At 46.7% G+C, this 22394-nt stretch overlaps 1 protein-coding gene across 16 annotated transcripts in view; it reads right to left on the bottom strand.

Moving 5' to 3' along the window:
• The window catches only part of cald1a (caldesmon 1a), a 224633-nt gene that overhangs the window by 16355 nt on the left and 185884 nt on the right, over positions 1–22394 (bottom strand). For 13 of the 16 annotated variants that reach the window (XR_008695500.1, XR_008695499.1, XM_055511184.1 and 10 more), the window contains one exon: positions 709–794. Coding sequence is in view for 14 of the 16 variants with exons in the window: in XM_055511184.1 (XP_055367159.1) it covers positions 709–794 (86 nt within the window). In the remaining 2 variants the exon portion in view is untranslated. Of the gene's footprint in view, positions 1–708; positions 795–1417; positions 1575–15357; positions 15436–19733; positions 19892–22394 lie in introns of those variants that run through there. The other 3 variants (XM_029160260.2, XM_041072524.1, XM_029160265.2) reach the window with 3 other exon arrangements.

The following is a 22394-nucleotide window of genomic DNA, read 5'->3' as shown; positions in this document are numbered from 1 at the left end:
TAGTGATCAGACTTATGTCTGCTTGTTTTTCATCAGTGATGGAGAAGCTGGCTTTCATAAAAGGCCTCTCACAGATACATCAAACAGGCGAGTAACCTTGGCCACTATCTGTATTCACATCTACCTCATCCTTAATTGAAAGGGCCGCGGCACAGATGAAGAGACTTTTGTAAAAAGCTCCTATAAAACGCCTCCTTGGCACGCTGTGTATCACGTTCTCACAATAAAACCCCCCTTTTACTATTTCTGATTACTGCACTTGGCGTGTTACCACTCATTCAATTTGCTGAAATGAACTTTAGTTTAATCAATTTCCTCCATTGCATCAAAGAGAGTTCACAAGGCCATGGTATCTGGGAGAGAAAATTGGAAAGTGGGAGGGAGGGCATGATTGAACATTCCCACTTAAAGGTCATCGCATTACTTATCAGATTTCTTATCAACCCTTTTTTCTTAGAGTCGTGGCTGAGGAAGCCAATATTTGCTGAACGATGGTTTTAAAGACCTAGAGGAGGGACGAGGCCATTAGCGCCAGCGTGCTCCTCCTCCGACTTGGCGAGGCCTCGTTGGGCAAACCCACGGTGCTCTCAGCTTCACAGCTGCGACACAGTGAGATCAGTGCAGGTCCAATGTGGCTGCCAGCGCAACACATCTACTGAGGAGAAGGGACTGTTTAAACACCGCAATCCTGAGAGAAGCGAGTCTGACCGTTCAGCCTCCAGGCGCATCTCCTCCCGCTTCTGCCTCCTCAGCTCCCGGCGCCGCTCAAAGTCCATTTCCTCCATGATCGTGCCCTGTGGGATGACACGGTCAAACACAAACACGTTAACTGACTTAGAGCAAGGAAAACGGGACACAGAGAAGAACGCGCTTTCCTGCGAGCATCTTCAGGGAGCAGAAATATTAATGCATCTAAATAGCAGATTTAAAAGTAGGAAACATTAATATCTCAACATAATCAGCGTTTAGTCTCTTTTCTAAGTGTGTGTTACTGTTTCAAAGCTCGTCGACCTGCTGACACCACCTGTGTTCAGACCACAGGCCCGACCACGACTCTGAACTCGGCGGCAAAGTTTGAGAGGGGGGGGCAGGAAGTCAACGCAACCACTCAAGAGCAGCTCCTGCTAAAAATACCCGGCTGGGGTACGTGACTGACAATGCCGTTAGCGCTGAGACCACCCAGGAGCTGCTGAGCCTCCCATCATGCATCTATGATCCCGCTCCGCCGCCACCGGCGCCCATGTGCACAGAAGTGAGAGGAAGGGATGGTTCCCAGAACAAAAGGCCGGCCTTCACTACAACCTGGTGATTTATGGCAGAGCCTCAGCAGGAACTCAACAAGTGAGGAACAACACAAGATGCTTTTAAGCGCAGCAGGACAAATCTGGAAAAAGTACAGCAACAGCGTCTGTCGTACCTTGAGTTACCCTTCCAGCTCTGCCTTTTCCTTCACACCATTCCAGCTCTTCGTGATGTCTTCCCCAAGCATGTATACAGTACTGAAGGCAGCGGCTTCTAGTAACACTCTCCCACAGTCTGGCGCCAGCCGACAGAAAAGCCAAAAGCCTTTTCTATCCCCTCCCTGCTAGCTGTCCCTCCCTCCTCCTTCCTTCTTTCCCCTGAGTCCCCTCTGCCTCCCCCCTCCACCCCCGGTCTCTCCCTATCTGTGCTGCTAACTTTTCCTGTGCTGTTTATCGACATGTCAGCTCGGTTAAACTCCGTGTTGGGACGAGAGCAGCTTCCTGTGTGCCGCGCGCGCGTTTTCTGCCTCATTCCTTTGTCCAAGTGGAGCACGGGCAGGACATCTGTATGCAGGTTGCAGAACTAGGGTTTGCATGCGTGACTTTGCAATCCTAGGCACAATAATGAGCATGCAGATGTGGACAGGAAAGGGAGCGAGTTTCCGAGGGATGCCCCCAAAGGCTCGCTCGCCCTCCTGCATCCTTTTCATTAAGTCTCCTCCCCCCGTGGTCCCATATAGTAAACACAGTGACTTGTAGCGAGGAAGCGCTGTTTTAAATACCACAAAGATCCAGTCTCCTTGTTTAGATGCACGGTTAGTGTCATTTGCAAAGATGGGGAGGGGGCGATTGGCACCTGGAGTTGGTGCTATTCATAAAAGTGTAATTAAGACAAAATGAGAGCAATAACTAAAACCGACAAGGCCTCCAAACATCAGCGGCCTAATCGCATACTTCTGAGGACCAACGACGCCGAGGGAGACAAAGTTATTAGCGCTGCAGGCCCGGCAGCATAAAATGGACTTATTCTTGCGAGTGATGTATGATTTATGCTGAGGCGACTGCGTTTTCATTAGATGTTCAGTTTTTGTTATACATCACTTCAAAGACAAGCAATTAATTCTTAAACAGCGATCACTGGGTTTATCAACGAGCTGATCACAGGTTTAATTATGTGCTTGTGATGTGTGAATACGGTTTGTTCAATTAATCCGAGCCTGAGCGCGACTCGGCCACGTTGCCTCGTCAGCAGAAAACTGTTATCGCTGGACGGACCACCCACGTGCTGCAAAGGGCCAACAAAGAAACCAGACGGAGAGAGAGAGAGACAGCGTTCCATAAAGTTGAGCAACCAGAAATCACAAGTTTGTGACATTTTCCAGAGTTTCTACAAGTTGAGCCTGTCTCAGCCTGTCGAGCGTAAAGCCTCTTCTTCCTTCCTGACTGCTGCCGGCGTCCAGATAGAGGCTCGTTCTGCCTCGATCCTCCTCTCCTCCCCCTCGTTCTCCTTCCCCGTCTGCCACAACCTTCCACAATGGCTATAATGACACATTTACCAGTCAAATTACTACCTGTCGAGACTGCCAGACCCTGGCACAGAACCCAGCGTCTAAGTGCCAGTGTCTTAAAGAGCCTTAAAAGCCAAGTTGATATTATCCTGCCAGCCACTGGGATTACACCATCCGACAATGCCCCTACATTCTCACACAGTCTTAGGGTTAAAAACAGCAAAACAATGGGCCCCTATCAGCTAAACGAGGCAAATGTCTAGGAGCTGAGCCGTGGTGCGTAATAAGTACGGGCCAGAAATGGATCTATATTGGGCCCTGGTGAAATGCTTCTAACTCAGCCGGCTTAGCGTTCTGTGACAGGAGAGGCTTTTGGGTCAGATTCACAGCAATCATCCGCTCCAAACCTTTTAGACAAACACATTAATCTCCACATTATGGCCACGGAGCTATGCAAGGAATGCTCCTATTTACCCACTGGTTCCAGCAGACGGGACGTTAAAGACCCTCCGCATTATACGGTCACATGCCAGTTATAAGCGACTCCTCGACATCGTGTGAGTGAAGGGAGCGAACGCGGTGATAAACGATGAAAACACTTCAAATTCGCTCGTTATGTTCTCACCAGCTGAGAGGTCCGCGAATGAGGGAACAGTGGTTGCAGCTGGTGGTTGGAGGAGTTAGCATTTAGAGGAGCCTGAGTGCATTAAAGCTGCAATAACAACTTATCTTACACATTTTCTAATAAACTACAGGAAGAAAAGGGGGACTAGACATCAGCTGTTCTGGCGTCTGGGACTCATACAGGCCCAGACAGCCCCTGATATAAACTACTGCTGCTTTAATTAACTGTAGCAGCACAAATCCTAGCGTGGAGGTACATGTCAATATAAGCTAATACTAGGGCTGTGCCTAGAATGAAGCAAAGACAGTCCTGCTGCTCTCCTCTCGGCCTCTAGAGGAACCCATTCATCTCAGAAGAATACAGGTCAAATGTCCGGCTGTGCAGGAGCCAGGTGAAAAGAGGCATTCGGGTAATGTGAAATGTGAAAGCAGCACGGACAAAGGGCTCGGCCTCTCCAGCCTTTGCATGAATGACAGAACGGCTCTGCCCGCCTGCTGCGGCGCCTGGTATGTCGGAGATCCCACCAAGCTCATCTTTGAGTTTCATTTACCACTTTAGCATAAAGACACTCCACTGCTACAGCGAGTGTGGTCTGACTGCTGCAAAACAATACGCAGTTCAAACAGGAGAAGAAACGTCTGAGAGCCAAAATAGGCACTGAGCGAAGCGACCCCTGTTTAAGCTTTGACATCAGCTGCGTTCACCTACCGATTTGTTTCCAACCGCACAGAAAATGTAGGGCTGCGCCCCATACTGACAAATCAGAGGCTTTTATTGTCGCAGCGGGAAACCAGCCTGATGCATAGAGCTCGTCTCTGCCTCGCTACTGAAATGTCTTTGTCTAACAGGCTGAGCTTTGAGAAACTCTGGTGGTTTCTCTCACAAAGAATGTTGACATTCTGTGTTTCACTCAATTTAGAACTAGCTCTCATCACCGCCTTCTTCTTCTTCTGCCTGTTTAAGCTGCAACAGGCTACATACGTTAGACTGTGGAGGGGAAGGAACCTACTGAAGCAGAGCCGGTCAATTAACCTCGTTAAGCAGCACAGGACACACTCTGGTGTGTAGGAATACAGTAAAAACTGCTTCACAGCTCCACTAGTGGTCAAAGCTGGGCTGTAAAAGTAGGAGAATGTGTGAATAGAGACAAGTACAGAAATCTAGTGGTTCAGCCTGCTCTATTATATACTGTCTGTGTACTTTGGCAAAGTAAAAGTCATCTTTTTATGATTATTTTATCACACAGATAAAGCATCTGTAGTAAAGCGGGGGAGAGTGATAGCGCGTGCCTGTAGGTAGTGCTCGCTAACAGCTGTTTTGGCTGAGGCTCTGGGGACAGTTTGAGTTGGGTAAACTGAACGTTTTCTGCAGGGGTAAGGAGCCTCCTGAGATCCGCCTGACAGGGCGCTTAAAATATGTTCAGCCTGCGCCGCATCATCGGGAGCAGTATTTACCAAACAAGATTTACATTTCTTCATTTGTGCAGCGTGTGTGAGTGGAAAGCGCTTCGGCACGGAGGGGGGTAAAACGATTGGTCACCGCCACGCGCTACATGCACGCGTGTGAGATCCATCACCACCTACAGCGCTGTGTTTGGAGAGCTGGCCCGGTGGTGGCGGTTCTCGTCTCACGCGCGTTAGCCCGTTCACAGCTCCGGGATGCGGTGGATGAGCGTTCATCAATGCACTGGAGATTCCTGCCGCGGAAAGGCCAAGAATCGCCTTCCGTCTCTGCTCGTCCCTCTCTCGGCTTCGTCTGTCATCTTCCTCCGCCTGCCGTTCAAAGCCTGACTCCTATTTTACTGTAAAATATTTTAGCTGAGATTGTTCATTCTTCCTCTCTCCTCCTCTAACATACACTGTTTTCTGTTAGTACAGACATAAGTAGGAATAAATGATGATGATGGAACTACTACCAACGCTGTTGCTTGTATCCAGCAGTGCTTGCTGAACTTGCCTTGGCATAATGAAACCAACCTTCAATAAGTAATTTATATTTAGCTGAAACAGCGACTCAATACTGGTTTCAAAAGTAAAAATCTTTGACATACTCATTTTTACTGGGTTGTGATGTCTTGGACCAAAATCCAGCAGGGGAGGGAACAGCTGCACAGCACAATATGTGATGAGCTGCCCCATAAAGACACACAGGGCTGGCTACGAAGCAGGCCAAGCATCAGCATCTGCGCGTCACGGCGTGAATAACAGCCGCTGGAGCCTGTGTTGTGGAGCGGACGTCTTCAGCTGCAACTATATATCCTGGGCTGCACAGAAAACAGCCAATCTCAATACCATCTGCTTTCCACTCGCGCTCAACCTCCTCCAAAGCAAAATTTTTTGAAAGTGTGGCTTTGGCATCGCAATGAGGCAAAATTACACTGAGCGCGAGCAAGTGATATTCACAGGCAAACCTGAGAAACGGATGCCACTGCGGCGAGAGAAATGCAGCGCCAACATTCTTGAGCGTTAAGGCGCAGAAATGGCCCGGGGACCCTGAACGCCTCGCATGCGCTGTCATAAGTGACCCTGGGACAAGGTGATCGGCCTCCAGCTGTGCTGACTGGAGGGGGAAAACAGCCAGGGAGGGGAAACTGAACATCGATGTAGGGAAAAGACCTAGAGTTAGAAGATGTCAACTTTCCATTTGGTGAAGAAAAAGGAGACTCCTACATTCCCAGACAATGGTTCGCATTCCTTAACACCTCCCAGTGCCCTGTGAATCATACACACTGAGACAAAAACACACACCCAGCCTGACTGGTCCTAGTCCTCTTAAACACACACACACACACACACACACACACACACACACACACACACACACACACACACACACACACACACACACACACACACACACACACACACACACACACACAGGAAAAACCTCTAATGCGTTATATTTTATAGGCTGCTAGCAGGATAAACTACACTCTGCTGGGATTAACCACAGTTTATCACCCAGCGAGTGACTATGTAGCCGACAGTGGCCCGACATCAACACTGGAATGTAGAATATTTTTAAACATATGTGAACGAGGGGGAAGTCACTCAACACATTTTGATTTCAATTTTGTAAACTGCCATTATTGCATGGAAGTATGTGACCGCATACTAAGGCACACCCACATCAGACCAGTGAGAAAAGCCAAGATCAGGGGTTTAACGGATAATTTACTACAATTTACATTTGCGTTTTTTTGGCTCGTTGTGCGAAATACGCCTTCAGCAGCTTAAATGAAAAGATCAATACGTCGTGGCACATAAAACTCCATTTTAGCTTAAATCCCTAAAAGGGGGAACAAAAGAGGACGCACACTGAAGTTCCACTACAGTATTTGTTGCAGCGTTCCCAGATTTTAGTAATTACTTATCAAAGCCAGTTGAAACGATGGCCAAACATTCCCCAAGTGTTCTAATCGAATTAGCCCTTCAGAGTAAAGCCTGCATGACAATATCTTACTTTCCCAAGCAGCATGATTTAATCTTCACTTACTAACAAATAGCGTGCATTTAATTTCTCTTTAAAAAACGATAAGTCCCGTTTGGAACAGAAATTATGGTTTGATACGTTCGAAGCTCGTGCTGCGCTGATAAAGACGAACGACTGGCTTGACGAGCATTCTTCAATCCTGTGTTTTCTTTTGCCACAGCCAGTGCGATAACCTCGCTGAACTTTGAGCACACTGTCATCTGTCATATATTTAGACCGTGACTCACAGTTCTTTTAATACCGTCCCACAAATGGACGTGAGTTCTGCGCTGTTCATCGCGCTTCAGCCCTGAATGTGCAACAACCTCTCCTCTTGTGCTGGAAACACCTGCACAGCCACAACCAGCGTTTGTGCGTCCTCCAACCTCACGCCTGAAGCGAAGGAAAGCGCGACGCCAACGTGCCGCGTCCATCATCTGATACTCACAGCTTTTCAGCAGGTTTCGCCCCGACAGACGCTCGACTCGAACTTCAAACGCACCGTCTTTATTCTCGATTTAACTGGGATCGGGCTAAACCCAGCTTCAGCGGATTCCGCAGTCGACCGCTAAACGCGAGTCGGCGCGTTCTCATTTGCCAGCTGTTGATCTAATTCACCAAAATGAAATAAGCGCCTGAGGAGAGTCCACACGGCAGTCGGCTGCAGATCGCTGCGAACGCTGAGCTACTGTCAAATGTCGGTTTGAGACGGGAATGTTGCATTCGGAGTTTGAGTCTTGCTGCTCCGATCATCAGTAACACAATAAAGCAGCAGCTTGAACCAATACTCCTCCTCTGAAGTCTGAAGTCTTAGGACTTTAAAAGACTGGCCCTGCTTAAATGCTTTTAAATGCTTCACCCACAATGCAGTCGAATTGGAGAAAGGGCATTCCAAAAAGTACAAATCCCACACAAAATAGGGATGTTTGTACAGCATCAAAAGGCTACTGCTCACTGGCAGCGCTCCATATGACCAAATATGGAAGGAAAAAATGCTGCCTTTTCCCGTAACCAAACTGGGAAAAAAGAGAAAAAAAAGAGAGAAAAAAAAGAAAAAAAGGAAAAGGTTTTCTTGCTTGCTGGGTTGCACAGCGAGATAGAGCTCTCCCACTGGCTCCACAGTGGCCACAGAGCCGGCCCGTCTCACAGCAGCGTGACCCGCGCTGATGTCGGACCTGCCGCGACATCTCGGCCAACTTCGTCGCGAGCGGAAGCTTTTTGGCCGCGCCGGCGTTTTGCTTTTAAACACACACAAAGGCCTTCTTCACCTCCTCACATGAGCTCGGGGGTGCACTCTGTGCCGGAGGACCCCCCCCCACCACCACCACCACCACCAGCCTCAACCTATGGTTGGTTTATCTGGTCCTCGCTACATGCAGTGGCTCTGACATTTTCCTGCCATCATCATCATCATCATCATCATCATCACGCTGAAGAAAACCCCCCGTCCATGTGGGCATGTTATTTCACAGGAAACTTATCAGATGATCTTGGAGTGTGTGCGAGCTGTGGGGCTCCGACCAAAACTTGTGGACGGTGGAAAGAACTTTGCAGCCAGCCCAGAACAAAGCAATAAATAACAAACACCAGAGCTTCTGTTTTCACTAAAGTTTCCCAACGCTTGTCTTTCATCTCACTAGCACCGTTTTACACTTTATTTATGCTTGCTCACCTCTCGCCAAAAGGTTTATGAGACATTAAGTTACAAAGTATATATTTGTTTATGCTTGGACAGAAGTCATATCTCTAATCAACCATATTAATGCCTTTGCATTTATTTAATGTACTGCCTTAAAGTACAGGAACGGGACGACTTTGTGCCTTTCACATTTACATCCAGATTTTGGCTAATTAGCCATAACTACTTTATATGCAAGTATGTATAACAAGGTTATCAACCCGTCAGTGGGTTCCTCCGATACTGAGTATAAAAATGTTTTTCTTTGGGTAATTATCCTGCACAGACTAATGAGGTTTAGCATCCGCTTGCTTGCAGTGGCGCCTATACATTACTTACTTAATACCATTAGCATCCTGATGTTGTTACTCATTGAGTTATGGATGTTAAAACCATCAAATATCCCTTCTGAAGACAGCCTAGCTTTTATAAAATGGAATCTCTGCATCGCTGCCCAGCAGTGATCAAAGTGATAAATAAGCCGTCCTGTCTCTTTCTTCCCCTGTTTGCTCAGGATCCAGCCAGTTTCAGTTTTCAGCACTGCAGCCCTCTTATGTAAGCGTCTCTTTGAGAAAAAAAAACGCACATCAGACATTCTGCTGCAATACACAGAATGTTAAATAATCTCAATAAATATGCACCCCCTGCGCTTGACATGCGATATTAACAGTCTGTTGCGCAAATCCACAAGGACGTTGGAGTCAAGCCTTCATCTGAGATCAAATCTGCTTTCAAAACATACATGCTACGACGGAGACCATATCAAAATTAGACTTTAATGGTCTCAAACAAGGCCAGACAAAAATGATAAATAAATAAACATTTTCCTTGTCATTTTCCTGTCAAAACAAAGCCGAGTTATGATGAATAGACAAGGACATTGTGAAGACGTCTAGCACCGCGGGGCTCACTGTGATATCTTTAAAGTCTACTACTAAATGGGACTGTAAATAAGTAATGACGGCCAGCTGCTGAACGAAGACAGGGAGCTGATAGCATCTTCAACGCAACACAAGAAACAACATCTTGGTTTAGTATTTAATGGTATTAATTCAAAGCCAGTAATATATTATGTCAGTAAAACTGGGTCAAATCAAGAATTTAGGGAATTTCTGTCAGCGTAGTAACGGCGCGCCACGTTTAGCCTCATTTAATAAAGTTATTGCTTGTTTAAAAACGTGAAGAACTTTTCCTCATTCGAAGCCAAAACACTCTTTCTGCACTGAACACAAAAACACTTGGTTTGTCATGAATCCCATTCTCATCCTTTGCTTCTCACCGTTTCCGAGGGGGAGACGCAGCCTCATCTCGCTCCTTCGGGACAGCTTGTCTTGACACCTGCCTTCTGTCAGAGTAAATGAGGCCCAAGCAGGAGTCTGCGTCTCCTCAACAGGACATTAATCTGCTACTAGTGGGCTGACCGGGGATATATACTGGGCTTTAGTCTAAGCACCGCTACTGCCTCCAACGCAGCTAGAGAACAGTTTATCCAGTTGATGGCAATAAAGCAGAAGTGAATGGAAAAGGATAAAAACAGGAGCAAATGGAACAGAAATGACCTCTGCATCTCACAAAAACTTCTCTTTGTGACACGGGAAGAAGAGTTCACTTCTTATAGCCAGACGCCGACAATCACAGCGCGTCCGAGTGAAAAGGCCACAAGCGAGAGTTTAAACCCTTTTAATAAAGCTCACTGACTAATACGGTAAGTTACACTATACATGATTAGGCTGAGCCCCAGCCGCTCTCGGCCTCTGCTGCACATTAGGCAGAGCATAAAAATGTATTTCTCATAAGGCTTGAGAGCTTCCTGATGTGTTCCTCCCTGGCACAAAAAGAAAAGGAAATTGTTCTGCTGCACATTTGGGACACGCTTCCTATAAAAGTCATGTTTCGGTCACGGTGGATGTATGGCTCTCTGCAGCCGCGCGGCAGAAAAGATAAAAAACAAAGAGCAGAAAAGGCAGAGTGATTTATGCGGCTGACTCAAACCGCTCTAATAAAGGATGTCTTCCCATCATACCTTACATGGAAACAAACACGAGGGTAGAGCGAGGCTGAAACGCATGATGCAATGGCCCACACCCGGAGAGCCTGTCGAAGCCACGCAGGCCGTGTGCGAGCTTGCTTTCTTTGCATGCCCTATCTGGAAAACACAGTAAAAGTCCCATTCACGGAGGACACATCTATTTAAATCTCTCCAATATGTCAAATCTTTATCTTCCTTGCCTCGCTTTAACACACAGGTCGGTAAATCATGTGGCCCAGTGCCAATTTCTTGAAGCGGGCTGCCAGGCTCTCCAAGGGTATTACGTGACAAGGTATTTTTCAAAATAAGGGCCTGCATTCCTGGAGAGAGATAGGGAGGAGATTAGGGAGTGGGTGGTGCCGTGGGTGGGACGGCGAGCGGGATGACCTGACCCGCGGGGTCTATTAGTCACAGTGGATGTGGAAAGGTGGCGTTACTGGGAGGAATCCGACGCGTTCCTTCAGGGAATGTGCAAACGAGATACATGTTGCGCAAGCGGAAAACGGAGCGGTGACGGAGAGCCACCGAGGCCTGTTCCGTCCGACGCCGGTGACTCTCTCTCCCTATTACCACATCTCTGGGTGTTCATGCGGCCCTGACACGCTCTCAGCGAACCAGGCTTTTTAACGGTTGATGTGAAACTAAAAGCTGCCTCGCAGTCGCAGACGTCTGATAAATGGGCTTCAGTGGCCATGACAGTGACCAAGGGAAGATAACTGCTGGTTTTAAACAGGCAATCAGGTTTAGATTACATTGTCCAACACTGATAGACTCCCTAAAGCTACCTACATTTATATTCAGGGTTTCTCACAAACATAAGTGTCCTTGTAAGTGAAACCTTCACATATTTAGCTTGTTTCCTCAGGCAGATATCAGCATCTAACTGAGCAGGAGTCTATAAACAGACAATAAAGCTGAGGCAACTTCCTGTGTCTGCTATGACTTTTGTCACACTTACATCAACTTTACTTTACACGTGATATCACAATCCATCATTCACTTAAAGCATTTCCTATTTCATAAAATATGTTTGAATACTTTAAGGCTGGATTTTTTATGTCACCTTTTGATGCTTTATTACATTTCTCTTATAAATACTGCTTCCAGCAGATATGGATTAGTATTCCTGCCTCTGTGAGGCAGAATTTGATGCCGAGCTTCATGAATTTCACAGCAAGACTTCTCTCAGGCGCAGAGGATGCGAAGAGCATATGGCAGGCACAAAAGTTACAAGAAGGATTTGTAGCAGGCATTTGTATTATAAAAAACAAGAGCACAGCTCCTCCACAAAGCACTGCACAAGTCAGCACAAAATTCTGCAGATTAAACTAGTCTTAATCTCAGTTTATCTACTCTGGTTGACAGATATTGTGCCAAGAGCCAGATATGTGGAGCTCCTTCAGTCAGGCAAGATGAAATCCCAACAAATATCAGCATCCTGTGGAAAATGTGTCTCTTTTCTCTCTCCTTCAGCTTCATTTTTTGTGCATGGCTGTCGGTTCTTACTGTTTAGGTTAACAACCTAAGATAGTCTTAACTCTGCATGTGTACAGTACACTATGTCATTTCCATCACCTCATCATCATCAAGCCTCTTCCCTCTTTGTTTTGTCTCCTCTGTGTTCCTCTGTGTGCCATTTGCAGCTGCAGTCATTGCATTCAGTGGCTGATTTGGGCCCATCCAAACCATTTAAGTGCTGAAGTGTCTTACTTCTGATGCCCAAGCTAATTCCAGACCACGGACTACTCATCCTTGAATGCCATTAGTATGATGTAGCATTTACCAGTAAATTAAGGCTCAGATTCAGCTTTAGAGGTTAATATATGTGCACTATTTAAGCCTCCTTATCCTAAATTTATTAGAATAACACATATCTCAGACAGCCATGAAATTGTAAATAATTGAGCGGTGCTCTTACGAGGCTTCTCTGGTTGCTCACTTGAGGTGGCTGCAAGCGTTTTTTTTAACTGATGGCAAAACCGGAAATGAGATTTGGTTCACAAAGCAGCAGAGCTAAATGGGAATAAAGCCTAAACCACAGAATCCCCCCCACACCCTTGGTGCTAATCTGTCTGCTACTGTAGGCATCCACCCGTCTCATCTTGCTCCTCCACCTGAGCCACTTGTGCTCTAAAACACACACACACACACACACACACACACACACACACACACACACACACACACACACACACACACACACACACACACACACACACACACACACACACACACGCACACGCACACACGCACACACCCTTAACGTCCTCATGTGCTCCCACATGCACCTTTATTACGCACCTATTCGCCCTCACCCACCACCCACCTCGTGTTTATGTTCGGAGCTTGACTGACTGGTATTTCATTTCGGACCTGCCCACAGCCCTTTTACACAGTTTGGCTTGGCTGGTGTATGATTACTGGTCATTAAGTCTAACCTGAACTAATGGGGGCCTATTTTCCAAGGTGGTCTCCCAGGTGGCTGTCACAGTACTGAGTGGCACCGCGAGCCTCGGGGCTCGACTCGGGCACTGCGAGTCCCAATAAAATCTGCTGGGACACAGGCCAGACTCCGTCATATATGGGACGCAGACTCTTTGACAACAAGAAGCTATTGTTCTCAGGGGGGCGTCTGGGTGTTTTGTTTCTCATTAGGGTCGGTTTAATGAGGCCAGCCAGACTGGGGAACACCCCGTCCAATCCCTCCTACTGGATCATATTTATACCTTCTTCAAAATCAAATCAAACCTAACTAAGCAGCAACAATTGCTTAAACTGTTACTTGCGTTATTAATCCAGAATTAGTGGGTAACTAAAACTAAAATAACAGAAATAATTTAGCCCATGTAAGATGAAAACGAAAGTTAAGAGACACTGCTTTCACGTCATTAGCAGATGACATCACTTTTGATCATTTGATCTGAAAGATGCCATTTGGAGTTTTCCAGTTGAATCAGAGGGATTGTTCAACACAAGGAAGTTCATGAAAAAGTCAGCACAATTTATATAAATGCCGTAAGTACCTAAACCAGAATCACCAAGTAGCTGCATACTTATTTTAGGTGATTAGTGAATGCACATCATCCATGTTTGGGGCTAATGCTTAAAACGTCATAAAAGTATTTGATTGTCTAATTAGTTAATCATCTAATCAACTATTAATCAACTAGCTGTAATCCAAGTATATTATTCTAAAATAAAACTCTCAAATGTTCTAGCTGTGCTCTCCTCTGCATAACATGTGTCATCATTAATCAGAAGAGAAGGAGCCATTAGTCTAAATGCGGGGGCAATTAATCCATGCTCACACTCCATTAGGTGTCATGCTCAATTTGTGCCGAGCACTGTGTACTGGGTAAATAAGGAGAGACGATGGGACACGCAGCTATTATTCCTGAATAGCGTGGTATCTCAGGGGCCGTTCTGGTTGAGGTGCTAATGCGCATTTCCAAGACAGCTTTGATCTAAACTAGTGAGCGCCGACATGGTTCAAGTAGATATTACAGCTTAAACGAAAAGATGAATGACGGGGAATTACTGTAGTGTCTCTGTTCACTGAGAGACTCGTCTACTTTCCTACATGGGACGCTTGTGCACTCTGTTATTTGATTAGAGGACAATTGCATGCATTTTTTTTCCTGGAGACATAAAACTCTGACTGGACTTTCGCATCGAAGCCGAACCATAAGCGTCCAAGAAGGTTAAACTGCAGCAAGGCCTATAGCATGAATCAGCCCTTGGTTTAATAAGTACCATTTGGCTGTCACCTTGGCGCTCATAGAGCTGCTCTATTACAGTAAAGCCCCTCCAGAACATAGCTGGGGTTATTCAATAAAAACCCGACTGAGTGTTTCTCCCAATCACCACTGGCAGACGTCTGATGAAGTAAAGAGCTCTCCTATGCCAACCTCTGTCCCTGCGGACCACTGTCTGATTAAAATGGTTTTCCGGGGCCATATTTTTGTTCTCCTTGTCCCCTTTCCAGACCCACGCTCGAGAACAGAGAGGAAAAACTGACAAATTACCTAACGCATGCTGCAATGAATCCCAAAAAACACATCGAATCTATGAAGGTTGATAGACTTGATCATCTGTAGGTTTACTTTGACAAATCGTTGACGTCCACATCTCCTTAGTGTTGAGGGACGAGTGGGCCTCCCTGTGCGTTTGATCTTCAGCCCTAATCACTCGCACCCCACCACTTATCTCAGCCCCTCACAACAGGGCACTGACACGTGAAGGGGAAAACGCTGTCGTGGCCCACTGGAGTCCACATCTTGCTCCCCTGTCCTCTCGCACCGCTTGTAATACATTCCTGAGAAATCCTGGGAGGCTCGTATGTAAATGCCTGAGTGTGCTCCTGATTAGGAGGCACAAAGAGTACACTCTATAAATGCACTCTTAAACAATTACCACCGCTCCCGACTGCAGTCATGACACAGAGCGTAGACTGTGCTGCTGTCTGACGGCTTCATTCAGGTGGGAAACATGGACGCAGGCCATCCACAGCTATGTGGCTTAGTCTGACTTTGGGAGGAATGACCTAGCAGTCAACCACTGACCCAGATTTGACTTGTCAATTTGTTTCCTTTAGATTATATAGACAATTTTGTAATAGTTCAGTAAATAATCAGAAGAGGTCTGAGTCTGACTGCATTGTACTCTACTCTAGAAATAAAAATACTTCTCTTCATCTCTGAAGTCCGTCCAATCTGAACAGTGACTCACATGGTGAATAGCCATGTAAGGACACAGTGACTGTTTTATGAGGTAAGAGCTCGCTTCCATCATTACCACATACTGACCTGCTCTCGCTCAGTGGCCGCCATCCAGCGTGGGCTCAGCACGCTGCCCTCCGCATCTGCCATCCCCACTTCAACACACATCGCCTCTCTGAGCCACAAGCATAAATCCAGCAGGCCTATAAGTGACCCACACACTGCCCTGACTGTTTCCCCCCCGTGCAAGTCACAGAGTGGTTAACCCCGCTAACTGTGTAAACACATGACCTCACTAGTCATGTGTTTACACTCAGTGGTATTTTTCACACATGCCACTGGGATTTACATCACTTTGTTACTGCCATGTTCCCTTAATTCCCCATAAACTCTAAATATGGCACTCTGAAAGCTAGTGATTCGGTGCTGATTGGACGTGTTTGTTTGGCTGTGTGCCTCTAAGGGACCAACATGAGAGGCTGAGAGACAAGGAGGTGAAGAGGGAACCGAGTGAGACTGGAAAGGTGGTGAAGAGGCGAAGTGGGATAATGTGAGAATGAAGGTTGTAGGAGCTTTGAAGGAAGGGCTCAGGTAGAATAAATGGATATTAAAGGAAAGGAGCGAGGCGAGTAAGGTGGTTTCTCTGCCAAAGACACACACTGCTTATGTCTGAGATCCCAGTGGGAGGACGCCGAAAGGAAAACACAAGGCCAATCAGGCTAACAGAGACATTTCCTGTGCTTGTTTTATCAGATGAGAAGAAGCGCAAAGGCTAAATGCCCCTCTGAACAGCGTTGTGCACTGCTCCGAACAGCCCGCTTTGGGGAACGAAGGCAGAACATGCATCTTTGTGGGATGACATCAGAAGCGCTGCTTAGGAGCACTGACCTCACTCTCGCACAATCAATCATGCACAAAAAAAACAGAGAAATGTGGAGCACGTGAGCGAGAGAGGAGCTTTTTACCTTTTAAGATATAAAGCAAGGCTGCCTCGCGAATTAAATCATCATCTTCTAAAAAAATTGCAATATTTCGTTAGGGGGAAAGGTGTACAATAAGCTTTTTATAGCAACGAAACTTCTGGCGGAGCCAGGCATCTGGCAGCTAGCAGATGGCAGACCAATATGCCAATTACCAACTCCGACATGCCGCGCTGCCTATTAGGCAATCTGGCCTTGAGTGATAGCACTTTAAAGTCAGAAAAAGACACGAGCGAGAGGCTGATCTAACAAACCCTCTTCATCAGAGTGTGACTAAAGCCCAGAGGAATTCATACACAGGTCTTTCATGCCCACATGACTGCCTCAGTCAGGAGAATCAAAGTTTGGGAAATAGTTTGGAAAGTAAAAAGTGAAGATAGAGATCCCCAGAGGAATGAGCATTGTGTAATCCTTTATGTGGGTGTGTGGCTTAAAAATACTAAATGAGGTTTGATTAAATAAGGCTTAATTTGGCGCTAGCTTTATCAGGTCAGGGTACGGGACAACTGCGAGGAATGAAAAAAAAAACGCATTCACCATCACCCAAGAGACAGGCAGAGTCTAATTGTGCAGCGTGGATATTTCCCTACAGATCTACAACTGTTCCATGTCAGCTTGGCTGTATAATGAGGAACAACAAACAGAGCAAAGGGCTAAATTACACACAAGGAAATTTTATGGCACGAGAGGTTTTTAAAATGGCAAATAGCAAGAATTTCAAGTTTACATTTCACAAACATCTGCAAAACTCATACTGCATATTTTCCATGACCTAAATAAACAACATCTAGGGTTTCATGCCCTCGTATGACTTCACAAGCAATTAAGCAGCACTGCCAGGTTTTTGCCTGCCGCCGCTCGGTTAAAGAGTTAAGAGTTCTTTTCCAAGCCGAGATCTGCCAGTTCGTCCAAGCTCCCCATATTATACAACTTAGCGTGCGGTTCTGGATGCAGTGCATCGAAATTACATGTTATCATATTCAAAGGCACAGGGAAGCGGAGAGAGTATGCTGCGGGGCTGGAATCCTGGGCCAGAGTCCCACGGGCGCTAGCGGCGTGTCAATCACAATCATCTGACATGAAGGAACCCTGTCCCACCGCCGCCGCTGTTGTCCAGAACACACGGACCTGAAACCTCAACACACTCGATTCCAGAGGAGCGGCGGGCGCTGACGACAGGGACGTCGCCGATAAAACTGAAAGCTCTCATTGTGCCTGCGGTTCCGCAGCCGAGGCAGGGCAGAGGCCACCCGTCAAACTGGGTTCCCACTTTGAAAGACTCAGCAGAAAATGAAGTCAAGGGGGCGAGGAGTCTAGTGCACAGGAAACACGCTTGACATAGTTTTAGTGGACCGTTGTAACCAGAAAATAGCTCTGGCACCTGCTGGGCAGAAACAATGTATGTTTGGACCGACATGTCAGCATGCGATCGCTGGAAACTGAACCACATCTGGAAGAACATGGCGTAGGTAAACATTTATTAGAAATGGAAAAGAATGGTTCGACCGTTCGCGCCGCAACACTGTGTTTGCCAGTTTCCATTCTATTCAAATGAAGTTTCCCACTGGGCTGGCTGCTTTAACTCTGGTGGTGAAAAAAAACCCCTTTGGATTTCTGCTTCGGAACTTGATACTGTACTGGAATATGAGCATCTAGGATCAAACTATAACAAAGCATCCATGCATATAAACACATAACTGCAGACAGACGGGCTCGTGAACGCACCGCGCTTTAGCAGATGTTAACGATGAGAATAAGGTTCAATAAAGACCTGATCCAACATTCAATTTTAATGGTGTGTATGAAAAAGGGAGGGGGGGGGGGTCTAGTGCACAGCGACTAGAAGCCTCCACGGTGCTGTGCAGTCCAGAGCCAGACTCCGGAAATGCATGGCAGCGTTCCCGACATCCTGTCCGCCCAGCCCTAACCCTGGGTCCTGCCCCACGGTGCCAAAACCCTGTTATCACTCTGTGCAATTATCTCCAGATTCTTCTGCTGATACATTATACCGAGCCTAGTATAAAATTCCCCTCCTGAGTACGCTACAAAGCGCGCCATATATTTAGTGGACAGCTTGTAGTTGATTGTGTGTTTCATAAATAGCAGGCTGAGTGCATGCGCATGCAACCCAACCGTCAGTCGCTCCGCGGTCGACAGGATACACAACAATGGTGGTCTTTTCATTTAGCAAGGACGGTCAGTAGGTGTGAGCTGAAAGCCACTAAATCGATATTTATGAATAAGTTTGACATCTTCACACTCGTTGCTAGTAGCAATGCCTAAATAATGGACCTGCAACGAAACTGCAAAAATCACCTTATATAGAACTGAGGTAAATATCCAGATCAAAATGAAAACAAACATATTAGAGATGTGGAAATGCTGGCGTCAGTGGTGTGGGGTTCCATCAGTTAGCCACTGGGAACTACTGGTGCAGACGATGGCTGTGCATTCCATTCCAGAGGCTATTCTAATCGTCAGTCACCAGTTCGGACCTGCACCCTATAAGGAGCGAAAGGGCATTCTCCACGTGTTTCCCAAACACTGCGCGACTTATCATATTCCGTCTCATGAACAATTACTATACTGTCTTTGGCCCAAAGGCGTTCAGGAAAGAAAAGAAGCTGGAGATCAATCATGTGCAGCTGCATCCCTCGGCCCTCTTCTATTCCCCATGTTTCCATTTCACACATACTACTATATAATAAAGCCTAGATCAAAAGACTCAAGTACAAGCAGAATTGAAGAGGGCCTTTTGCCTGAAGGGCGGCGAGGCTGCAAAGAATGTGATACCTTGAAACGCCCAGAACTGGATTCATCAGTGAGTGTGAAGGCCTGACTTTTGCGAGTCTGCCCCGTGGCTTCGTCTGCAGGAGACGCTGCATGGGTTTGAACTGCACACGCCAAAGAACAATCGCCTTCTGTTCCCCAGCGTGATCTCACGGCCAAGCTGGATGTTTGGAGGGACATGTGGCTGGTGGCTGCAGCGCACGAGGCCCATGCTTTGCCCGCGGCCAACTCTGTACACGTTCCACATGTTCACGAGCACATCTGTCTTTAAAGAACCGAGGATGCTACTGAGGGACTGCGGCGTCTCGGGCCGGAGTTGGTGCCGCGTCCGCGCGGCTGCGGGGCCGATGCGGAACTCGGCTGACGCGCCCGCGCCGTCATACTTTGTTCGATAAGAATCTGAAGGAGCGCGCGCGCACTGCGGGAGCGGTCACACGCTCCCTTTGTGCAGCCCGCGGCTACGGAGTTTACACCGCGGCGACGTCGCTCGACGCAAAAGGAAAAAAAAAAGTTGCTCCACTTTATTTTTCCTCCTGCTTAAAAGGGGGAAACTGCACCAAACTCTGCTCGGCGATGATCGGGATAGTGGGAAAAGTGGCATCAGCAGCCAACGCGCGCAGAGAAAGCGCAAACTGAAAGCGCCGGTCCGAAGCCTGAGAACGCGCCGAGCAGCCGCAAAGTTTATGCGCTTACCTGTGGATCTAAACGGGACCGAGTAGCTCTGGAGTCGAGTGAGAGAGGAGAAGGAGCGAGTGTGCGGACGGCTCCGCGCTACAGCCGGTGATAAAAGCGAAGAAGCCCCTCCCTTCAAGACGGAATAGCACGTCTAGGTCCAGTCTGCGCAAAAAACGCTAAGCTGCCGCGCACACTGCGGAGACAGCGCCTTTAGAAAACTTCAGTCCTGCACCGAAAGTGAAATGTGTCAAAAGTGAAAAGACGCCCGGAACCGCTTTAGGCTGGAAATGCAACTCAGCCATCGTAGGAAAAGTCCCTGTAAGCCTGAAGAACCTAAACCACCACTATTATCAACCCTGTAAAGATGAATGAGGCGAGAAGCGTCACCTTTTTCTTCTGTAACTCACTGCTGATTAACACAAACTATGTAGCTTTTAAGTGGTTATTAAACATTAATTAGGCTGATTAAAAACCAACAAGTAAGGTACTTTAACGACATTCAATCCTTTGGAAACATACAAACACGACTACATTCATGTCATCACACCACTACTTCCGTAGCCTTTTGCATTTTACTGGAACATCACATCCAGGAATTTAGAAATAGCGAGATCACGCCTGCGAGCCATGCAGCGTGTTCCTCATAAACGCCCTCTCTTGATTTATCGACGTGTTCCGTATCACCTTGTACTGTTTCTTCTAAGGCAGGTTTTTGCTCAATACAGCAACATGAATCTCATTGATTGCCAAAGAGCCACAGAAAGAAATACAAAGAGCGAGACCTCAGGCTTCTCGGTAAAAGCTACGGCCTTGACTTTGCTGTGAGCACCGCTTCTCCGAGCTGAACATGCATCAAGCACCGGCTTCTTCACAAACACACCAGACGCTACACTAAAGTGCACTGGAGGAGCAGAAGTCTAGCGCTGTGTTGGGTTCCTTACACCAAATGCGCCCTGTTAGTATTTGATCACATTTTCTAAGGATGCAGGGAGCTAGGAGTTAAGACAATAGCTGCAGTGTTCCACTTTCTACTATAAAACAGCAGCATGGGGACACTGTCCCATTTAAGACAATGATGCTGAGAACAAAGAGTGAACTTAAGAGCATTAGGCCACTGGTGCAGAAATGAGCACCATATGCACTGGTGTTCTCGTGTTTTAAGATAAAGTGAATAAACATGGTGTGCTGATTGCAGCCGCTGCATGTGAGGGTGGAGGGAGACCATGATAACGGATGAGGGTTTCTGTAAGAGGCCCATTCTGTTCCATAATCTCAACTTTTGTTTGTCTTCATTCCTCTGAAAAATAATGCGCTTCAACCCGTCAGCCCTAATCTTGCGTCCTTCTATTGGATTTTCCTTTCCCAGTTAGTTTGCACACAGCACCTCGGCCTCTGAACCCTCCCATGCAACAGTACTGCGTGACAGATTTCGATTGCCAGAAGTGATGCCGCCAATGTTTAGAGTCAGTAAAATCCCTCATACTTTAGGGTCACTTGCTATATTTACACCATGAGCTCAGGTGTTTACCTCATCCACACAATTTAGTTTACGCTCAACCTCCTGAGGTCGCACTGTATGAGTGTTTGTGTGACTTAGCAGTGGAGTTTTGTGAATGTAAAAAAAACGATGTAGAACGGCATAGGTTGCAAGCAGATTACTGGCAGCAGGGCGAACGCTGAACCTATGTTTATTTGGCCACAGATCAAGTAGGAGCCATGATGGATCTTGGCTGGTTTGCTTTCTGCGAGCTGTTTGCACATGCTGTCAGAGATGCGCAGATCTTTGCAGCCCCAGGCCAGAGCGATTCATATTGCAAAACTACCTGGCACATCAACCTTCAACACCTTACATCAGATGAAATACCTCAAAACCAATTAGAAAGGTTTAGTGCCACAGCTTTTGAGAAACTTTTGATATTTTCCTATTTCATCATATTGTTTTAAATAAGATGAAAGGCTATGTTGCCATCTCGCTCGAAGCTGACATTAGAGGTGAGGATGGGATTTGATTTCAAAGTTAGCTGTTAGTTTCAAAGTTCAGCTGTAGAGCTGTAGTGCTACTACTAATGATGAAAGTTCAATGTCATTTTGCAAAGCAAACGTTTCCATGGCGACAGCTGCAAACCTGAGACGTCTTAGGTTACTGCTGTAATGTCATCAGTGTCAGACGTCAACTTGAAATGGATTATCACATGCCGCTGCCTTCCTCTGTGTATGTATGATAGATGACAGGCATCCAGGATGTCTCAGTGGCGCAGCTGGTCGCTGTGCATACCAAATACCTGCTGCATCCTGGGTAAAATCCAAGACTTTTATCATTCTGATCTGTCTCCAGTTCCTCCCCGTGTCTCTCTATTGTACTACCAAAGGGCAAAATGTCAACAAAGGATAGATACCTGTAGCAGCAAATGTCTGAATTATTTCCCTAGTGCATGGACTAGTGACCTGCCCAGGACAAACAACAAGATTATCATGATAACATAGTATTCTCTAGTACAACACCTCTACCAGCGGTTCTGGAGGATTGATGAAACATTGCTTTTCCACTACACACTGCACATTGTGCACATTGTACAGTACATGCTGCATAGTAAGTCACAGCATCTCAGTGAAGCACTAAATGCTAACATGCTCAACACAACAAGCTAATATTCTAGATACAGCACGTAGCATAAACCT

The sequence above is a fragment of the Betta splendens genome, chromosome 9 (genome assembly GCF_900634795.4).
Source record: "Betta splendens chromosome 9, fBetSpl5.4, whole genome shotgun sequence".
Classification (NCBI taxonomy): domain Eukaryota; kingdom Metazoa; phylum Chordata; class Actinopteri; order Anabantiformes; family Osphronemidae; genus Betta; species Betta splendens.
This window is presented reverse-complemented; position numbering and strand designations above follow the sequence as displayed.